This window comes from Sparus aurata, chromosome 8 (genome assembly GCF_900880675.1).
Source record: "Sparus aurata chromosome 8, fSpaAur1.1, whole genome shotgun sequence".
Taxonomy (NCBI): Eukaryota; Metazoa; Chordata; class Actinopteri; order Spariformes; family Sparidae; genus Sparus; species Sparus aurata.
The window spans coordinates 32,399,795-32,417,690 of record NC_044194.1 but is presented as its reverse complement, the minus strand read 5'-3'; the positions used below and the strand labels follow the sequence as shown (position 1 = coordinate 32,417,690).

Genomic DNA, 17,896 nt, shown 5'->3' with positions numbered 1-17,896 from the left:
CATCTCTACACTGTAAAATTTTTCACTGTAAATTTACAGTAAATTACTGGCTACTACACTCAAAAAAATAATTTGTTCAATGTACTTAATATAGTTATGTCAACAATTTCCACATAACTGTGTTGTTTTCAAACTAATTTAATACTATTATTACAGAGGAAATAACGAACTTATGTAAAACCAACAAGACTGTATTAAATAATTTCAATATTATCTGGTCAAGTTAGCCTTAATTGATCACGCAGTGTTCAGCTAACTAAACAGGCATTCATTACACTGACCTAACTCACTAATGTAAATGTAACTCAGCTGCACTGAGTAACACTAATTTAACAACTCCTTGTAGTTCCAACTTAACTGACTTGAATAAGCAGTACTTACGTAGTTTTCATTGTTATAAAGCTAGTGAATAGTTTTGGACTTACTAAAGCTAGTTATGTCAACAATTTCCACACAATGTAGTTAAGTAAATTCAAATTACAATACCTTGCTTCTGTGAAAAATATTATTTATTGCCGATGGAAAACTACAACCATCACAAAACAAACAAATTTTAAACCACAAACTTTGAATTTGCCTGAGTTATACCTTAAAATTGCGCCTGCATATCAAAGAAACCATTTTTTCAACATGAATAGCTTAGTTTTATTTCCCAATTTCTAAATAGTTTAGATTAAAATGTTTTTTTATGCTATAAAATCCTCAATTTTGTTTACAGTTAAATTTGTATAAAATGCCCAATGAAAACAAAAATCTTACAGGACTACTAAACCAAAACAAACCTTAAAGCTATATTCTTTAAGCAGGCAGAATGGACATGGCTGAATACATTTTTTTTCCTCACAATTACTGAACACTGTACAATGAAACCTACATGAATAGGGTGAAAGAATGTCAAGTAAAAATACTTCAAAATAATATTTTCCTCCCTGCCACTTCAGCATTGTAGGGGTAAAACAAACAAATCAGTGCAGACTTTTCTAAAATTAAACCACAAAGGGAAAAAAAAAATAGTCCACCACATTCAGTGAGTGAGTAATGTACATTTTCAACGGATGGCACCAAATCTTATGAACGGGAACTTGGAAATCGTGTTCATGGTGCTGTCATCAAATGTTGACCATTTGTTTCTCTCATCCTCCTTGCTACAACTTTCAATATTCACCTATCACTCTCCATTTCACACTGTTGATCTCCACTTCTGCAACTGACATTAATTCAAATATTCTCATTTGTGTTTTTCAAGTTTGTTATTGTCTCTTCTTTTTGTAAACATTTTCTTAACTCTGTTAAACATTTAGTGCATCTGATCCACTCTTCTCTGACAGTTAAACATGCAGATCCAAAAATCAGCCAGATGGTTTGGGATGGAATCTGTCCTCCAAGTTTCCTCTGTGCTGCTCAGGAGCACAACACTTGTCTAAAATGTTCCTTCAAATAGTTTGTTCTTTAGCACTTGAGCCTTGGTTGAGAGTTTGTTGCCATCTAGTTCCATCACAAGTTTTTGCAGAACCTCGAATGTGTACTTCAGGTTTGTTGGATAGCTCAGGTCCAGTGAGTACATGAGGCCAAACAAAATGGCGACTGCATTTGCAATGTTATCAAGGTCATGGAGCACTTCCACGCCTTCAATGATTATTCCTACGTCGGCCAGGCCATCTGCAGGCTCTGCACCTTCCATCTTTATGGCAAAGAATCCCAGGACTGTCTGGTCCATAGCCTCCTGGTTGTCTTTAACATCCTAAAAAACAGAACAAATACACCTTCAGTTACAACATACACACCATTTGTTATCTATCCAGCCTCCAATTTTCTATTGTTCCAGACTGCATTTAATATTGTCTGGAAGGATGTAGCACCATCCATAAATAATACCTTAAGACAGTAGTTCACAAACTGCTATTAATGCGATTTCAATGAAGGGATTTTTAATATGGAAGCATATTAAATAATCTTTCTTCCAAATCTGATGCATTTTTCTTGCTGTCCATAAATGTCATGTTTGGATCCAAGACACTAAGGAACTGCCTGCTAAGAAGTTTTGTGTGTGTACCCTAAGCCTGCATGATATCTTATTCTTCCATGTTATAGACTTTGTCAAAAACTTTGTTGTCAAAAACTACTAAATAACAATCACATTTTCAGTTTCTGGAGAGAAAGTACAGTAGAAACCAAAGGCCAAAATACTTACCATGTACTCTCTTATGAGATTTTCAGGGTCTTCATTGAGGTAAACCATTAGTGCTTTCAGTACACAGGCTCTTCTTGTTTCAACAGCATCATTCTACAGCAGAGAACAAGGGAGGTGTGTAAGGGGTTATATTGTTATTGCATTGTGCAGCAATTACCACTACAGATCATCACTGTTCAAACAAACTGGTCAGACTATTATATTTTACAATGCATTTTTGTAAATGTACAGGCAGCTTTAGATACTTTTTTGGCATGGTGGAATGTGCATTTATTTGAGGTACATGAATACAATAAACAAAACATGTTTCTCTGATCGTTTCAGAAGACCACAACTGTGCGTGGTGCACATTTTTGGTTTTGGAGTGAATGGAGCTACATTATAATGTCAGCTATTTGCATCTCAGCACCACACTCTGTGGAACATACACAGATCTGCAGGTTAGTTTCTAACTGTTTGGAGTACGGATGCACTGATATACCGGCGGACGGTTTTTAGCCCTACGGTGACCAGCTGGTTGGTCTTCATCATAAAAAATAAATAAAATTGGAATAAAATAAAATGGACAAGTACCTTATCCAAGTCTGCCATGATGTTCCTTATTTTCCGTCCTGCTGCTCCTCCTTTACTTTTGATCGTCATCAGCTGTGTAGAATGATGATCCAGCTGTTGCATGAATTTCGATCTCAGTGGGACAGTGGTGATGCGAGTAAACTCTGTTTCCACCTACAGACATTTAACAAACAAAGTATAAAAATATCAACACAATAGAGGTCAAAGAAAACAAGAATCAAATTACTGGACCAATTAAATGTTATTGGGACTTCCTAAGATGAAAATTTGGTCCCATGAGTAGGTAGTGTGTGGATCATTCTAAATTAATGCAATATAGGATATGCCTTAGTTATTTTCCCCAAAGTTATAATTTTCACAGGTATCACTCAGTTGCCCAGTTCCAATGACCACCACATGCATGCAGTACAACACATTTGACACAATGCTTTTTCTGGAAAATTACATTTAATTACATTAATTTTCACCTTTAGGTGAAGGTTAGAGCAGCAAATAATCTTGAGATTTTTTTACAGACCAAAAAATGCCAAAATTGTCCAATTTCCCTCTGAGTGTCTGTGTTGTGAGTAAACAGACATTTGAGGACATAATTTTTATGATCAAATCGATGAAAATAATCTGTTGTTGCAGCCCTAGTGAAGATTCCTTTTAATGTCATCCCTTCACGCCCTTAAAATGTAAAAAACTTAGTTATGACTGACCTCATGCTCAGAGAAAAGAGCTGGCCACCTTCTTTTGAATTCAGCAATGAAAGGCTTTTCTTCAATAACCTCATGCCGCCTGTAAGCAAATGTCTTTTCCATTTTCTCCTTAACCACCTGCTGGTTGTTGCTCTTTCTCACCTCAGTCAATAGTGCCAGTCTCTCTTCCTCAAGGTTCTCTTGGGATTGTCCTGTTGGATAATCTGGACAATAGTTCACTTCTGCTCTTCTAGCTTTCTTCACTTGATTTGGAGATGTGCGTGGATCACCTTGTTTGATCTACACAGGTGACTTCGAAGTGCATTCCAAGTTTTAAATGTGCACAGGCAATTTGAATATGTGCATGGATAAGGGTGTTTGCGGCCAAAGTGGCATGTTTTAACCTATAGTGCTTCAATAAGTGATATTTTGTTGTTTCTTTTGCAGCACACTCTTTACACTTCCACATTCATAATACTGGAAATGAAACACAACCAAACAAGAAATGATTATCCCATACAGTATTAAATTTGTACATCTGTGGATACTTAAAGGGTTAGTTTGGATGTATTACTTCGTAACTGTACTTACCACTACTGAAGAGCCACAAATAAATGCAGACTGTCCAGTCCTCAACCTCAGAAATGTATGGGAGACCTGTAAAATATAAGTACAGTCAATTTAATATATATCAGACTTGTGATAAGCAAACAGTTACAACTTGAACATATTGAGAGCAAGCACATGTTTAGTTTTACAGTTGGGATAGCACTGAAACATGAAAGTGATATATCATTCAACACTTAATCTCTGGGTGTGGTAAAGAAAGCATTATTTGTTTTATATAAAAATGGTTATTCATTAGTAATATTATTAATGTTTTCATGCATTTTCCAGGACTGTCAGGCAAATCATGTACATTTAGTTATTAAATATTATTTATGATACAGAAGAGCCTTTAGTATTCATAAACATATACATGCAGGTATAAATGTATGGAGGACCAAACCTGACATAAGTATAAATAAATAAATAAATGCATAAATGCATAAATAAATACATAAATAAATAAATAAATGCTGAAATAAATGTATAAATAAATAAATGCATAAATAAATACATGCATAAATAAATGAATAAATAAATAAATGCTGAAATAAATGTATAAATAAATAAACAAAAGTATAAATAAAAGAATAAATGCTTTTTATTTATTTATACATTTCTGTTCACCTACATTTATTTATTTCTGTATTTCTGTTCACCTACATTTATTTATTTCTGTATTTCTGTATTTCTGTTCACCTACATATATTTATTTCTGTATTTCTGTGTCCATATGTAAATGAGGAGGTAGGAGGTCCTAACCTCAGTCAAGAGCATGATTGGTCAAATCGGAGAGCCAGACAAAAGCAAACGATTCCTGATCTCAAGCCTCCCTCTCTTTAACGTTGTAAACAGCTACAGTTAGCTTAATGGCCTCGACCAGTGTGACAGGTTAACTGGCGTTCATTTTAACTTGCGAGGGTCCCAGATGTGCTGGTGGTGTGGTTTGAGAATCCTGTCTGGAGATCCATGTCCGCTAACCAGGAAAAACATTCTGCTCATCGCTCCAAGTCATGTATATGTGTATTCGTTTTGACGTGGCTTGAACACTTCTATCCACACGGAGAAGCCGGGGCTGCGACTTGCAAACCACTGCTAGACGAGCGCTACAGAGCACAAATCGTCCAAAAGTGCATGTTGTCGGTCTCATATCTTTGTCTTGAATCTCTGTACTCTTAAACAACTCATGTGTGGAACAGTATCAAGCATTTGTTCACGCCGAGCGGCTCGAGAACGGCGTGGACACCGCTGTTAGCAGTTAGCTGCTAGTTAGCTTTTAGCTGCTCGCTGTAGCGCTAAGAGCGTAGCGTCCAGGTTAACTGTTGACACATGTTACCACCGAGAGTGAGATACATGTCTGGGCTTTCCTATGAACCATTGTCGCTACTGGTGTTTGTATCACAGGTTGATCTGGACGTCTCCCGATTTGCCACAGCTGATTGACCTGACGCTGAGCTCGGGCTGGATGTCAAAGTACTCTGCAGACTGTTTGACCAACAGGCTGTATGACAGTGTACAGTTTTCACAGTGACTTAGCTTCAGCTTAATAACGATGTATGCGGCTCGGAACGATGGCTTTAAGCGACCATTTGAACAGTGCGGAATGAAAAATACCCGATGGTAACCTGTGTCACAAGGTAGCCTGGACGCTGCGCTACAGCGAGCAGCTAACAGCTAACATAAGAGCTAAAAGGGGTCTCCACTCCGCTCTCGAGCCGCTCGGCATGAACAAATGCCTCAGCCTGTTCATCCCATGAGTTATTTGAGAGTACAGACATTCACGACAAAGATATGAGACCGACAACATGCACTTTTAGACGATTTGTGCTCTATAGCGCTCGTCTAGATACACATATACATGACTTGGAGCGATGAGCAGAATGTTTTTCCTGGTTAGCGGACATGGCTGAGGATCCCTCTCTCTCCAGACGGGATTCTCAAACCACACCACCAGCACACCTGGGACCCTCGCAAGTTAAAATGAACGCCAGTCAAATTCATAACTATACCATAGCTACATGAACAAATGTCAACAACTGCAGCTAACGGTTAGCTGAGCGGGCTTGCTGGTAGCCAGCAACATTCCTGTACAGTGTACAGGAATCAGCGCTGCTAGTAAGGCAGAAGTAGTAGAGCCTCATCGAGCATAGTCCTGTAACCAATCATGCTCTTGACTGAGGTTAGGACCTCCTACCTCCTCATTTACATATGGACACAGAAATAAATATATGTAGGTGAACAGAAATACAGAAATACAGAAATAAATAAATGTAGGTGAACAGAAATACAGAAATAAATAAATGTAGGTGAACAGAAATGTATAAATAAATAAAAAGCATTTATTCTTTTATTTATACTTTTATTTATTTATTTATACATTTATTTCAGCATTTATTTATTTATGCATTTATTTATTTATGCATTTATTTATTTATTAATGTATTTATTTATGCATTTATTTATGTATTTATTTATGCATTTATTTATTTATTTATTTATACTTATGTCAGGTTTGGTCCTCCATATAAATGCTCTTCTAAAATATTTGGGAATGTATTACATCAGTAATGTTTTCAAAACTCCTGTAGTAGGATCATCTGACAACCCCACATGTGCTCCCTGCCTGGCTCATTCAAACAACCTATCATACCCCTGGACGCTAGGAATGACAGGCAAACAGCCAATCATTTGACAGCTATGTAGTTCAGTACATAGACATAATATACGTAGACGCCTCATAGACTGACGCTGCCCCTGGAGTTGACGTATCAGCGCAGCCGCCATCTTGAATGGGTCTCCAATGTGCCCGTCCTGCATTTATTTCTACTGACAAAGATGTATCCCCAACTACAATAGTTATAACCCCCCGAATTTTACCAGATTTTCACAAGGTAACAAACGGCAGAGATTTAGTTATGATGCTGAGTGCTGTCACAATATATATACATATACATATATTACAACCGTAAACTGCACAAAATACACCATAGTTGCTCACTCTCCGTTGATTCCGATTGACTCTGGTGCTAGCTAGTGAGGAGACCCAACCAAGATGGCGGCGACGCTAGGTTACGTTCCAGCACGCCATGAGGCGTCGACGTATATTATGTCTATGGTTCAGTAGTGCCATAACAGCTGTAGTGACAACATTAGCGCTAAAGAAGCAGAATGATAACTGGTAGACTGTTATTGTGCGTCTGCCCCAATCATTCAGGCTTAACTTTTCTGTCACAACATACAGCAATATTTGACGTATTTTTAAAACTCTGCTTTCCTTATTTTATCACACAATATGGTCCATAATATACTTACACACAAATACTTACTTATACTTTCAAATGCTGACTCAGCTCTGACTGAGCAGCGCACTCTGTCCTGACGGAGCTCCCTCACTCTTGGTCGCCCACTCACTCGCTCGGCTAGCATAAAAAAAAAAAAGTCTTTCAACAAGCTTACCATTAGCTGCTGTCCTGCAGCTAAAATACAAGCTAATGACACTGCTTTTCAACCAAGCTGTTTAAAAAACTTTCTGTCCCCAACTTGTAAACCACTAATGCTAACACAAAAGGCTGCCTTTCTGTCATCTGGCATTTTGTTAATTGGCTAGCTCATTAGCTAGCTAGCATGAGCTAACATGTGCTCATATACTAGATTTTCACAAGACAAGTATAGTAGCACCAGCAATAAAACTCTCTAGCCATGCACAAATGTTCCAACCTCAAAAAATATACTTACTCAGACAGAGATAGATGTCATTTGATGAAAGCAGTGTAAGTAGGGTTGCCACCTTGGATTTGTGGAAAAAAGGGACACTTGACCAAATGTTGCAGCGTTGTTGCTTTATGCTTTTTTGTTTTTGCGCGGATTTTCATTGTAATTTTAGAGATTTTCGCCGGACAGGAAACACATGTGGCGGAAAATTTGTGAAACATGTTACATCGCACGTTATTTGACACGTGCTAAAAGAATAAGATAAGATTTACAGCCTCACCCCACACCATGTTCTCTAATGCAGACATCAAGTTTAAATATTTTACCAACAGTGTTTTACAGGAGGATGATCTGAACAGCTGTTCTATTCACACTTAAAATGTTTTTTGTCTTTTCAATGTAATTTTCAAACTCTGCCTTTTTTTTGCTTTACTCTTTCAAATAATCAACCATCTACAGAACTTTTCAGTACGCCATTTTTCTACTTCTTCTTCTCATCATCATTATCATTAATTAATATTATTAATAATGATATTGTTTAAAGTGAGCCTCTTATTGTTTAACAGAAAAATAAATCATACAAACAGCAACTTTTGCAGCCTTGTCAGTCTGATGGCGAGTTATCACCTTTCTGTCATCACTAACATACTGTTAATAATCAAAGAGGTTCTGAGGCTTTACATTTGTTCTATATGTTATAATACACGATTTCAGCATTGAGCTACAATCAGGCTACATTCATGATTTTGTACAGTCAAACTAACCAAAAACTTAGGAGCTGTCCACACTAGCCCGGTTAATTTTGCAACCGTTAAGTTATGTTCCCGGTTTTACTGTTGTGTCCACATGCAACCGTGCTTTTGGAACACTGAAACCGTGGTCGTTTGAAACCGGGGTCCAAGGTGAGGTTTTTGGCCAGTTCGGGTTTCAGCGGTTGCGTGTGGATATGACAACCGCGAATATTTCCATTGCTTACGTCAGAGCTGAGCGCATGATGAGCGCGTGCCTCTGTAAATATTGCAAGCACAGCAATGTAAACACAGAGCAACAACAGTTAGAAGGTGGTTAGAGGTTAACTAGCTTCGCTTGATAACTTGGCTAATATGGACGTGACAAAGTTGTTGTTTATTGGCTTGCTGTCAGCTGTGTTCGGCTGCCATTTCCAGCTGCTCAACCTGATGCAACAACGGCGGCACCTGGATGAGCAACGAAGAAGACTGCTCCTCTTGCTAGCAAACAAACGATGCACCCTTGCGAGTCGCCATTGTTGTTTGTGTTTTGGTATTGGCCACACTTCCCCTTTCCGGTTTTAAACTATTTTCATTGGTTAAACAGCCTTCCTGTTTTACCTTACATCGCCACCTATTGCTGTGGCATATGTATTACACGTATATTGCATCACTTGGTGGCGGATTTACGGTTACGTGTGTACAGAGTTATTCTCGGTTATTTTTATTACACCCCTCGTGTGGACGTGGTTTTTTATTTGACAAAACCTCGGTTGTAAAATTAACCGGGCTGATGTGGACAGGGCCTTATTATTGATTATTATAAAGTTTCAGGGCGTTCCTGTAACCATGGTAACCAGAGGTGGCAAAAGTACTCACATTTGGTACTTAAGTAGAAGTATAGATGCTTGTGTAAAAAAATACTCTAGTAAAAGTAGAAGTACTGATTCAGCTCCTTTACTCAAGTAAAAGTAAGAAAGTACAGGCTCTGAAATGTACTTAAGTACAAAAGTAAAAAGTAAAAATTAATTTTTTGCCGTCAATAATACACAATACCTCTTTTGATAACTCAACAAAACGAAAAGTTTGTTGCACACAAAATAGGAACTTTTTTTTTATTAACAACCTGTTAAAAAACATAAATCACTTGACACAGTCTGTTTGCTGCAAGTTAAATTTCAGACAGAATAATCAAGACTGAATTGACCAGAGGTCCTGCATTAGCACCTAGATAATTTAGCTTTTAACAGCTTTGGTACTCTCCACTATATACTTAATATGTTACTTTTAACATAATTTGTATCTTTTAACACTTTATACAGAAAAACTAGCCAAGTTTTGACAGGCTTACTTAACGCCAATGTGCAAATCAGTTTTCCATTTCAGCAACAGAACTTAAAACATTATGATCAACATGGAAACTAGTTTAATCATGTTGTTTTTCTTTGTGAGATATTCACTCATCTCTACAGGAATCCCAAATTTTTTTATTTAGCCTCAGCAGAAGCTGGTTCTCAAAGTTCTTTGAATCAAGGCATGTACTTTTGAGTCGGAAAATAAGTCCTGCAGTGCTAAATAGCCTCTCGCAGGCAGCTGAGGTAGGTAGAGGTGTGTTGAGCTTCAGTGACAAGTTACAGACTGCTGGGAAGGATTTCAGCACATCCATGGTATCATCCGGGCAGGCCAGGTAGGACTCTAGCTTGGTTTCCTACAGTTTATGCTGCTTGGTTGGGCCTTCATCCGAGGTCGACTTCCTCCTCAAGGTAGGTGCAGTGAGGTTTTTGTATCTCTCCCAGTGACTCACGTGCTTTCTGTAGGAGTGACAATACACACAAATAAGACACAGACGTACACAAAGATAAGAGAAAAGTGGTTCACCTGACAGAACTGTTAGATAAATGTCTTTGTGCAGAGTTGATGTAGATGATTAACAACTACTTGCACACAGGGGACGTTAGCCTTCAGACCCTTCGGCTTTTAAAAGCCTTTTCTGACAGAAAATGTATTTATTTTAACCCAAATCACCATTCAATCCCTAAATCTACCCAAGAGGGGCTTTCTGGCATAGAGCCCTGAAGAGTAACGTCTCACAACAGTGGCAAAACGGCAATTAATTGAGGATTATTGAGTTGTTGTTTTTTTCAATCGAGCGCTAGCTAGTGTTAGCTCTATACTATCAAAACAATGTGTTGTCATAGAATTGCTAACATTGTAAACTGGCCTACAAGAAATGATAAATGAGCTAATGAAAACATTAAATACTCTTACCTGTATGGGTCTATTCAGATTTGACGGAGAGTTCTTGAACGCCAGAAGCTCGTGTTTTTTAGGTTGGCACAGGACACAACGCATTCGCCATGAGCCGACAACCTCACACAGTTTTCTTAAATATAGTCAAGGGTGGGGAAGGTCTTGCTTCTTCGACTATGATGCGTCGTCATTCCCTGGTTCACTTTCTTCCTCCATGTCGCTGCTGCAAGTTTTCTCTGTAACATAACCTGTAACTCACGGCTCTTCTGTCTGCGGTTGACTTTCCCTCTCTACGTAGACACGTTGTGTCGTCATCCGCGGAGGTTGAAAAAGTAACGAGCCTGTTTTGACAATGTAAGGAGTAGAAAGTACAAAAAAATGCTTTTAAATGTAGGGAGTAAAAGTAAAAAGTCGTCAGAAAAATAAATACTCAAGTAAAGTACAGATACCTGAAAAATCTACTTAAGTACAGTAACGAAGTATTTTTACTTAGTTACTTGCCACCTCTGATGGTAGCTCACGGTACCAGAGGGGAGGGAGAGACGATGAAGTCGTTTACACAGATACACTCCAGACTAGAGTTGTTATTTCACACATGTAGCACACAACAGGAGACTCTCCGTGTCGCCTCTTTGAAGTTTGAATGACGGAAATTCGTCGTAGTGACGGAGAACTTTAATCCATGCGTCTTTGATGGGAACCTTTCTAGACTACAGAACGAAGGTTTTACATTTTCCCCACAAAAACAGGACAAATTGTGTCCCGGGACAGCTGATGAAAAAGGAGAACAATTCTGGAAAAAACGGGACAGGTGGCAACCCTAAGTGTAAGATCTTGACCGAGAGCACATTCACCCACCAATTTGCAGCCGCAACAGTCGACTTTGTGGAATCAGCTTCTGAGCATGCGCAGAAACCCATCTAGAACATTCTTAGTGTGATTGTGCAGTTCACTCAACAGTGTTATGTTGAATTTACTTAGCTGGCTTCTTTTGCTTTGACAAGTTTTCATTTTAAGTTAGACTTATTAAAGTGGACTAGGTTTTAAAACCAAACACAGAAATGTTCATTAAATGTAATATAGGATCATTTATTTAATTCAACAACTCAGAGTTCACTTTTTTGAGTGTAGTTGCATTACTTTCACAGTAATTTTACAGTAATTTATTGTGAATATTTAGTAAGTAATACAGTAATGTACTGTACATGTTTCACAATAATGTACTGTAATTATTTCACAGTAAAATACAATGCATCTACAGCTGTACACTGTAACTTCACAGTTGCCATGCCCATGGAATTACTGTGATATAGCAGTATGTAGCTGTGGAATTACAGTATCTTGCTGTATGTAAATCACAGTAATTGCCTGTATTTTTTAATCTTTACTGTAAAAGTAATGCAACCAGTAGCCAGTAATTTACTGTATATTTACAACTTAAATAATACTGTAACACAGAGGTTCTCAACCTTTTGCAAACTGGGCCCCCCCAAAGCTGGTTCATTGCAGTTGGCCCCCCCCCTCCCCCAAGATGCTGTCAGGGGCCCATGAAGGAAGAAGAAGAAAAAAATAAAAATAAAAACAGCTGTCCAGAATTGCCACAAGCCCTGTTTTTGTGAATGAAATAGCTGGGGGCGGGTCGGTATGGTAACGCTGAGTGGCCTTGATGCCTGTCAGTCATGATGAGTCGCATCTCGTCACCTCTCTGATGTGCCTGCAGCTGAGCACTGTGATGCATGTCTCTCTCCCCAGCTGGGCGAGCTATCATACCGTAAAATACCAAATAATAGCCGGGGCGTTTATTTGTTTCAATCACTTAGCAGACCAGGCGTTTATTTGGGACAGGCCGGAATGAAAATGTCACAAACTTCGCCAGCTTCTCTGAGAATTCTCTGGCATCCTTCTGCAAGTGAGGTTGCGGCGGAGGAAACGATTCATCCAACCAGCACTCGCTGCAAACTCCTCATCTCTGCTGTCACTCACGGTGGCGTACATTTGTTTCATCATCACCCTGATCATTTTGCGGGACACTCTCTCGTGGCGTGCCCGTTTGCTGAATACTCATCCCTGCATGTTTATCTCAGGCTCCTCGCTAGCCTTCTTCCTTCCTGCACCAGGCAGCCTGTTGATATTTCATATATTATGAAATTAAATTATGAATTATATATATTATATATTTCAAAATTTGAAGAAAAATTTGCAGTGTCAGTGGTCACGTCTTCTTCCTTGATTTAAAAAAAATAAATGAATTAGACTCGGCATTTATTTAGGAGAGGCAGCGCAGTAATTGATTAATTCATGTAATTCACACAGAAAGCTGCGCTGCCACTCCTAAAGAGACGTGACGATAGACGTCATGATGATGATGTCGGGTGTTTTCCAGGTGTTTCCCCTGCGGTTATTTATCAAAATATACACCTGCACCCGGCGTTTAAAGGGGACCCTGCGGTTAATTGAAACCCGGCTATTATTTGGTAATATAAGGCACTTTTACGTCTCTGTACGCCGGAACGGCGGCTGCCATGTGCATTCGCAATTCATTTGCAGCCTGGACACGGAGTGGTGTGTGTCTCCTCTCTGCTCTGACTGCAGGCTGGACTGCTGCGCGAGGCTACTGAGAGACTGACCGCCTGTGAGTGCTTTTGGACGGGGGAGGGACTCACGGCAGCACCCGCTGCTCGTTGAGCGCAGTAACTGCAGAGTAATACGTGCTGTCAAGTCAGAGTCTCCAAACACCACAAAAGTCTCCGATAACACCAGTAAAAGTCGCTAGATTTGTTGGTAGTCGCTTCTGACAAAAAAGTCGTCAGAAGGATGATTTGTTTGTGTATTATAATAGTCCAACCACTTGCATTTCAACATGGGGGGAATTTTCGGGATTTTTTATTTTTTTATTTTTTTCTGATTTTTTTTTTCCCCTCCCATCCTGTAGCCTCCTCGCGCCCCCCCCGGGAGAGTGTCCACGCCCCCCCAGGGGGGCGGGCCCCACCGGTTGAGAACCACTGTCCTACGTCATACCTGCTGGCCGCAGCTGAGCAGGCAATTCAAATCCTTCGCCGTAAAGCATCGTGTCCTCATAACTTCTTCATACAATGTCTTATCTCTGCCAAATCTCTCAGGAATGCAGAGGGGGGCGCCCTGATGAGATCTGTGTAGTCATGGGCCGTGACGTGTGGGCTTTGTAGCGCCCCCTATTGTGATGCCCCGCCTCCTACTTGTACATAGAAGGACGAAAATTGGTACGCGTATTCATCATGACCAGACGCACAAAAAACCCATTTGGATGCATACTCTCAGTCCAACAGGAAGTCAGCTATTTTGATATTTGGCGGCGTTTTTGACAAATTCATGCCTACTTTGAAAATTATCTTGTCCTAGAGCTTATACACCACAGTCTTCACATTCACTGAGTGTCATCTTCATTAATTTGAAGAACAAAAGTTATGGAAATCAATCAGCTGTGTCAAACCGGATAGGCGTGACGGCGGACGCCATTTCTCCCCTTTGCGGTCAAGCATCAATTCCTTATAACTCCTGCATGCAATGCCCCATCTCCACAAAATTCCTCATAAATGTAGACAGTCATGCCCTGAATACATCTAGACATTAATTCAAAGTCGGCCATTTTGAATTTGGCAGCCTTATGAAATATTGCCATACATCATACTTTCACGTCTTCCACCCACAGATTGGACACCACAGACTTCACGGTTAGTAAGTGTACTCCTCAGACCATGCCAAAGACACGCTAGGAAAATCTTTATCCTACGTCATACCTGCTGGCCGGGGCGGTGCCCGCCATTAACATCCTTCGTCATGAAGCATCAAGTCCTGATAACTCCTTCATACTATTTCCTATTTCGGCCAAATCTAGACGGAATCTAGAGGGAGTCCCCATGAATAGATCTGTGCATCAATACTGTGTCATATCCATAGCGCCACCCACTGGAAACATAAATTAAGTTTTATCTCATTCAATGTGGGCTCCTACATGCTGTGAGTGACACAAGTCGCCACTAGATGGCATTGTTGTCTTTCAGGTCACAGGTACCCTTTGTGCTTAGCGACCTCTGGATAACCTCTAGATCAGGAGTCACTAACAGGCGGACCGGGGTCCGAGTACGGACCCAGACGCCATCCCATACGGACCTGAACCTATAGTCAACAAATTATTAAATTATTCTTAATTTAGACAGGGCTCTTCTATTTTAAGCGGCGCAGCTTTTACAGACTTTACACCGAGGTTTACGGTACTGGATTAGTTGCCCAGAAAACTTACAAACCAACCACGTGCGAGGTAAGCCACCCACGTGATGTTACTCAGCCAATAAAATGTTTGCATTCAAGGCATGTTGCATTGCTAGTCGCGACTCAAGCAGGCAGTTGAAAGAGACGAGAGGCGAGTGACAGGCGAGGAGTTTATAACGATACATGAAGAGAAGACGGACAGACAAGTGAGTGGGAGTCGGGAGAAGTCAAATAATTATGGCGCTTTCTAAGAGAAGAAAAGTAGACAGCGAAAACCGAGCATTCAATACGGAATGGGCCGACGCATACCTGTTCATTCTTCCCGCAGACAGCAGAAAGCTGATGTGTCTCATATGTTCAGAGACCGTGGCGCTAATTAAAAGTGGCAATGTGAAACGCCACTATGAGACAAAGCACAATGCTTTTGAACAATCGTACCCACCCAAGTCTGAACTGAGGTCCCAGAAAATTTGCAGTCTCAGAGCCCAATATGAAAAATCCACTAGGATTTTAACCCATTCTTTCACTGCCCAACAACGTGCTCATGAATGTTCCCTCAGAGTTACTTGGATTTAAGGTCAAGACAAAAAGCCCTTTACAGATGGAGGTGTTGTCAAGTACTGCATGAGTGCAGTAGCAGAAACATTATTTGAGGGTAAACAAAAAGAAGAGCTTTGTGATAAAATAAAGCAAATACCTCTTTCAGCATCAACAGCCAAAAAGAAAAGAGAAATATTAGCCCAGGATGTGTTAGCCCAGCTGGATGATGCCATTCATAAGGCACCGTGTGTAAGCTTGGCTGTAGATGAATTCACTGATGTGTCTGACAGTGCTCAGTTGTTAGTTTATGCAAGGTTCTTCAACAAAGACAAGAAAGAGTTCTGTGAAGACATATTAGGTGTAACTTCCCTTCAGACCAATACAAGAGGAGAGGACATCTACCCGGCCATTAAGGAGATGTTAACAAAGCGAGGAATAGAGCCAAACCAAGTGGTTTCAATAACCACAGATGGAGCCCCTGCCATGCTAGGAAGAGAGAAAGGAGCTGTGGCAAGAATGAAAGAGGACAATCCTGAGCTAATCTCTTACCATTGCATTATTCATCAATCTGTCCTATGCTCCACCCTGTCAGATGAGCATGCTGATGTGATGAACACTGTGATGAAAATGATAAATCTTCTCAGGGCATCCTCTTCTTGTCAGCATCGCATGCTCAGGGAATTCCTCAAAGAAGTTGATGCAAACGCTGATGATCTTTTGCTTCACAACGATGTAAGATGGCTCAGCAAAGGCAGGTTGCTGGAGCGATTTTGGTCCATCAGAAGGGAACTAGCAGCTTTCTTGGCAGCGCTGAGAAGTCAGAAAGCAACACACTTTTCTCTTTTTTTAAAGGATGAGAAAAAGATGGATAATGTGGCCTTTTTGGTTGATGTCACTTCACACCTGAATGAACTGAATACAAAGCTACAGGGCAAGGACAATTCAATTTGTGAACTGATGACAGCTGTCCGCTCCTTTCAGAGGAAACTTGAGGTGTTCAAAGAAGACCTGCAGGGGGACTGTGTACACTTCCCAGCAGTGCAGGAACAGGTTAAGGGACAGAGAGATGTGTCTTCTTGTGTTGACTTTGTTGATAAGCTGATTGAAAACTGACAGCAAACGTTTTGACAGCTTCAGCTTTGGACAGCAGCTCACCATATTCATTCAGAACTAATTTCTAATCACAGATGTCAGAGGGTTCACAAAGGAAGTCACACAGCAATTCAAGTGGGCAGATGCTGGGCTTCTCCAGATGCAACTGGTTGATCTCCAAGCAGATGTGGTCCTGAAAGAGCAGTCTGGAAGATATGATCCTTTCTGGCTCCAAATGGTCTCTGAGACAGCTTTACCAGGTCTGAGGAAAGTAGCCCTGTACATCTTGACTATGCTTGGATCTACATACAGCTGTGAGGCAGCTTTCTCCACGATGAACATAATTAAAACTAAGTATCATTCCAGGCTCACCAATGAGCACCTGCACATGTGCATGAGAATGGCCCTGACACCATTCCAGCCCAGATTTAAAATCCTGGCAGGACAAGCTAGAGCTCAGTTCTCTCACTGAACAACAGAAAGTGGGGAAGACATGAGAAACTGTAAAACTAAAACTGTTAAGATGTTTTGAGATCTATATGTTATAAAATTGGCTGAAACTGTTAAGTTCAAATTTATATGGAATGAGATGGAATGTGTGCAAAGTGCAAGCATATGTAAGAGAGTTAGAGAGAGAGAGTGTCTGTCTGTCTGTGTGTGTGATGTCAGGAGGGATTTATTTGCACATTCGTTCCACATGTGGGAAGACATGAGAAGCTGTAAAACTAAAACTGTTAAGATGTTTTGAGATCTATATGTTGTAAAATTGGTTGAGACTATTAAGTCGAGATGTGAAAGTTACAGAAAAAGGGAGACTCAAGCTGCTGCTACATTTTATTTTATTTTTTTAATGAAATTAAGCACTTTATTTTAAGATGCACAATTTAAATATCATTTTGAAAGCAGCCCTTCTTAACATGTTCATAGGCCATAACGCTATATCTAAAGTAGCATATTACATATGTTCCAATGTTAACAATGCATTTTGTTAAAATGTTTTTAACTTGTATTTTCCTTGATTTGAGAGTCCATTGTTTATTACAGAAGTTGATACAACTACAAGGCCACTTCTGTATATATCACAATCATAATGCAAGTAAGACATTATGATGTTCCGGACCTTTGCTTGAGGAGATTCTCTCGAACTGGACCTTTTCAAAGTTTAGTTGAATACCCCTGCTCTAGATAATTCCATTCCATTGCAGGAAGTCAGCCTCATATTTATCAGATTTTATTGAAATTTCAAAATGTGGCTGCACACACTTTATGGAATAAAA

General features: G+C 39.8%; 2 protein-coding genes and 1 long non-coding RNA gene across 10 annotated transcripts in view; all 3 read right to left on the bottom strand.

The window, feature by feature from the left end:
* Window positions 1–392, bottom strand: part of LOC115586587 (glycogen phosphorylase, brain form-like) — a 6,223-nt gene extending 5,831 nt beyond the window's left edge. The window contains exons 1-2 of the mRNA XM_030425734.1: window positions 382–392; window positions 1–5 (exon numbers count right to left, since the gene is read on the bottom strand). The exon at window positions 1–5 is cut by the window's left edge and continues 70 nt beyond it. Of these exons, the coding sequence (XP_030281594.1) occupies window positions 1–5; window positions 382–392 (16 nt within the window). The remainder of the gene's footprint in view (window positions 6–381) is intronic.
* Window positions 393–491: 99 nt separating this feature from the next.
* Window positions 492–8,113, bottom strand: LOC115586351 (uncharacterized). Of its 4 annotated transcripts, XM_030425318.1 has the most exons (7): window positions 7,786–8,113; window positions 7,377–7,469; window positions 4,036–4,101; window positions 3,466–3,921; window positions 2,765–2,917; window positions 2,192–2,284; window positions 492–1,741 (listed from the first exon to the last, which is right to left on the bottom strand). In XM_030425318.1, the coding sequence occupies exons 4-7, from the start codon at window positions 3,565–3,567 to the stop codon at window positions 1,421–1,423; spliced, it is 669 nt and encodes a 222-aa protein (XP_030281178.1). In that variant the 5' UTR covers window positions 3,568–3,921; window positions 4,036–4,101; window positions 7,377–7,469; window positions 7,786–8,113; the 3' UTR covers window positions 492–1,420. The 4 variants fall into 4 exon arrangements, with proteins under 4 accessions (XP_030281178.1, XP_030281180.1, XP_030281179.1 ...); XM_030425320.1 differs by lacking the exon at window positions 7,786–8,113 and having other exon boundaries at window positions 3,607–3,921; window positions 7,377–7,763; XM_030425319.1 differs by lacking the exon at window positions 7,786–8,113 and having other exon boundaries at window positions 3,466–3,756; window positions 7,377–7,763.
* Window positions 8,114–9,430: 1,317 nt separating this feature from the next.
* The window catches only part of LOC115586354 (uncharacterized), a 31,114-nt gene continuing 22,648 nt past the window's right edge, over window positions 9,431–17,896 (bottom strand). For 4 of the 5 annotated variants that reach the window (XR_003984862.1, XR_003984864.1, XR_003984863.1 and 1 more), the window contains 2 exons: window positions 10,758–11,080; window positions 9,431–10,300 (listed from right to left, as the gene is read on the bottom strand). This is a non-coding gene — a long non-coding RNA (uncharacterized LOC115586354). Of the gene's footprint in view, window positions 10,301–10,757; window positions 11,081–11,188; window positions 11,908–17,896 lie in introns of those variants that run through there. The other variant, XR_003984866.1, reaches the window with a different exon arrangement.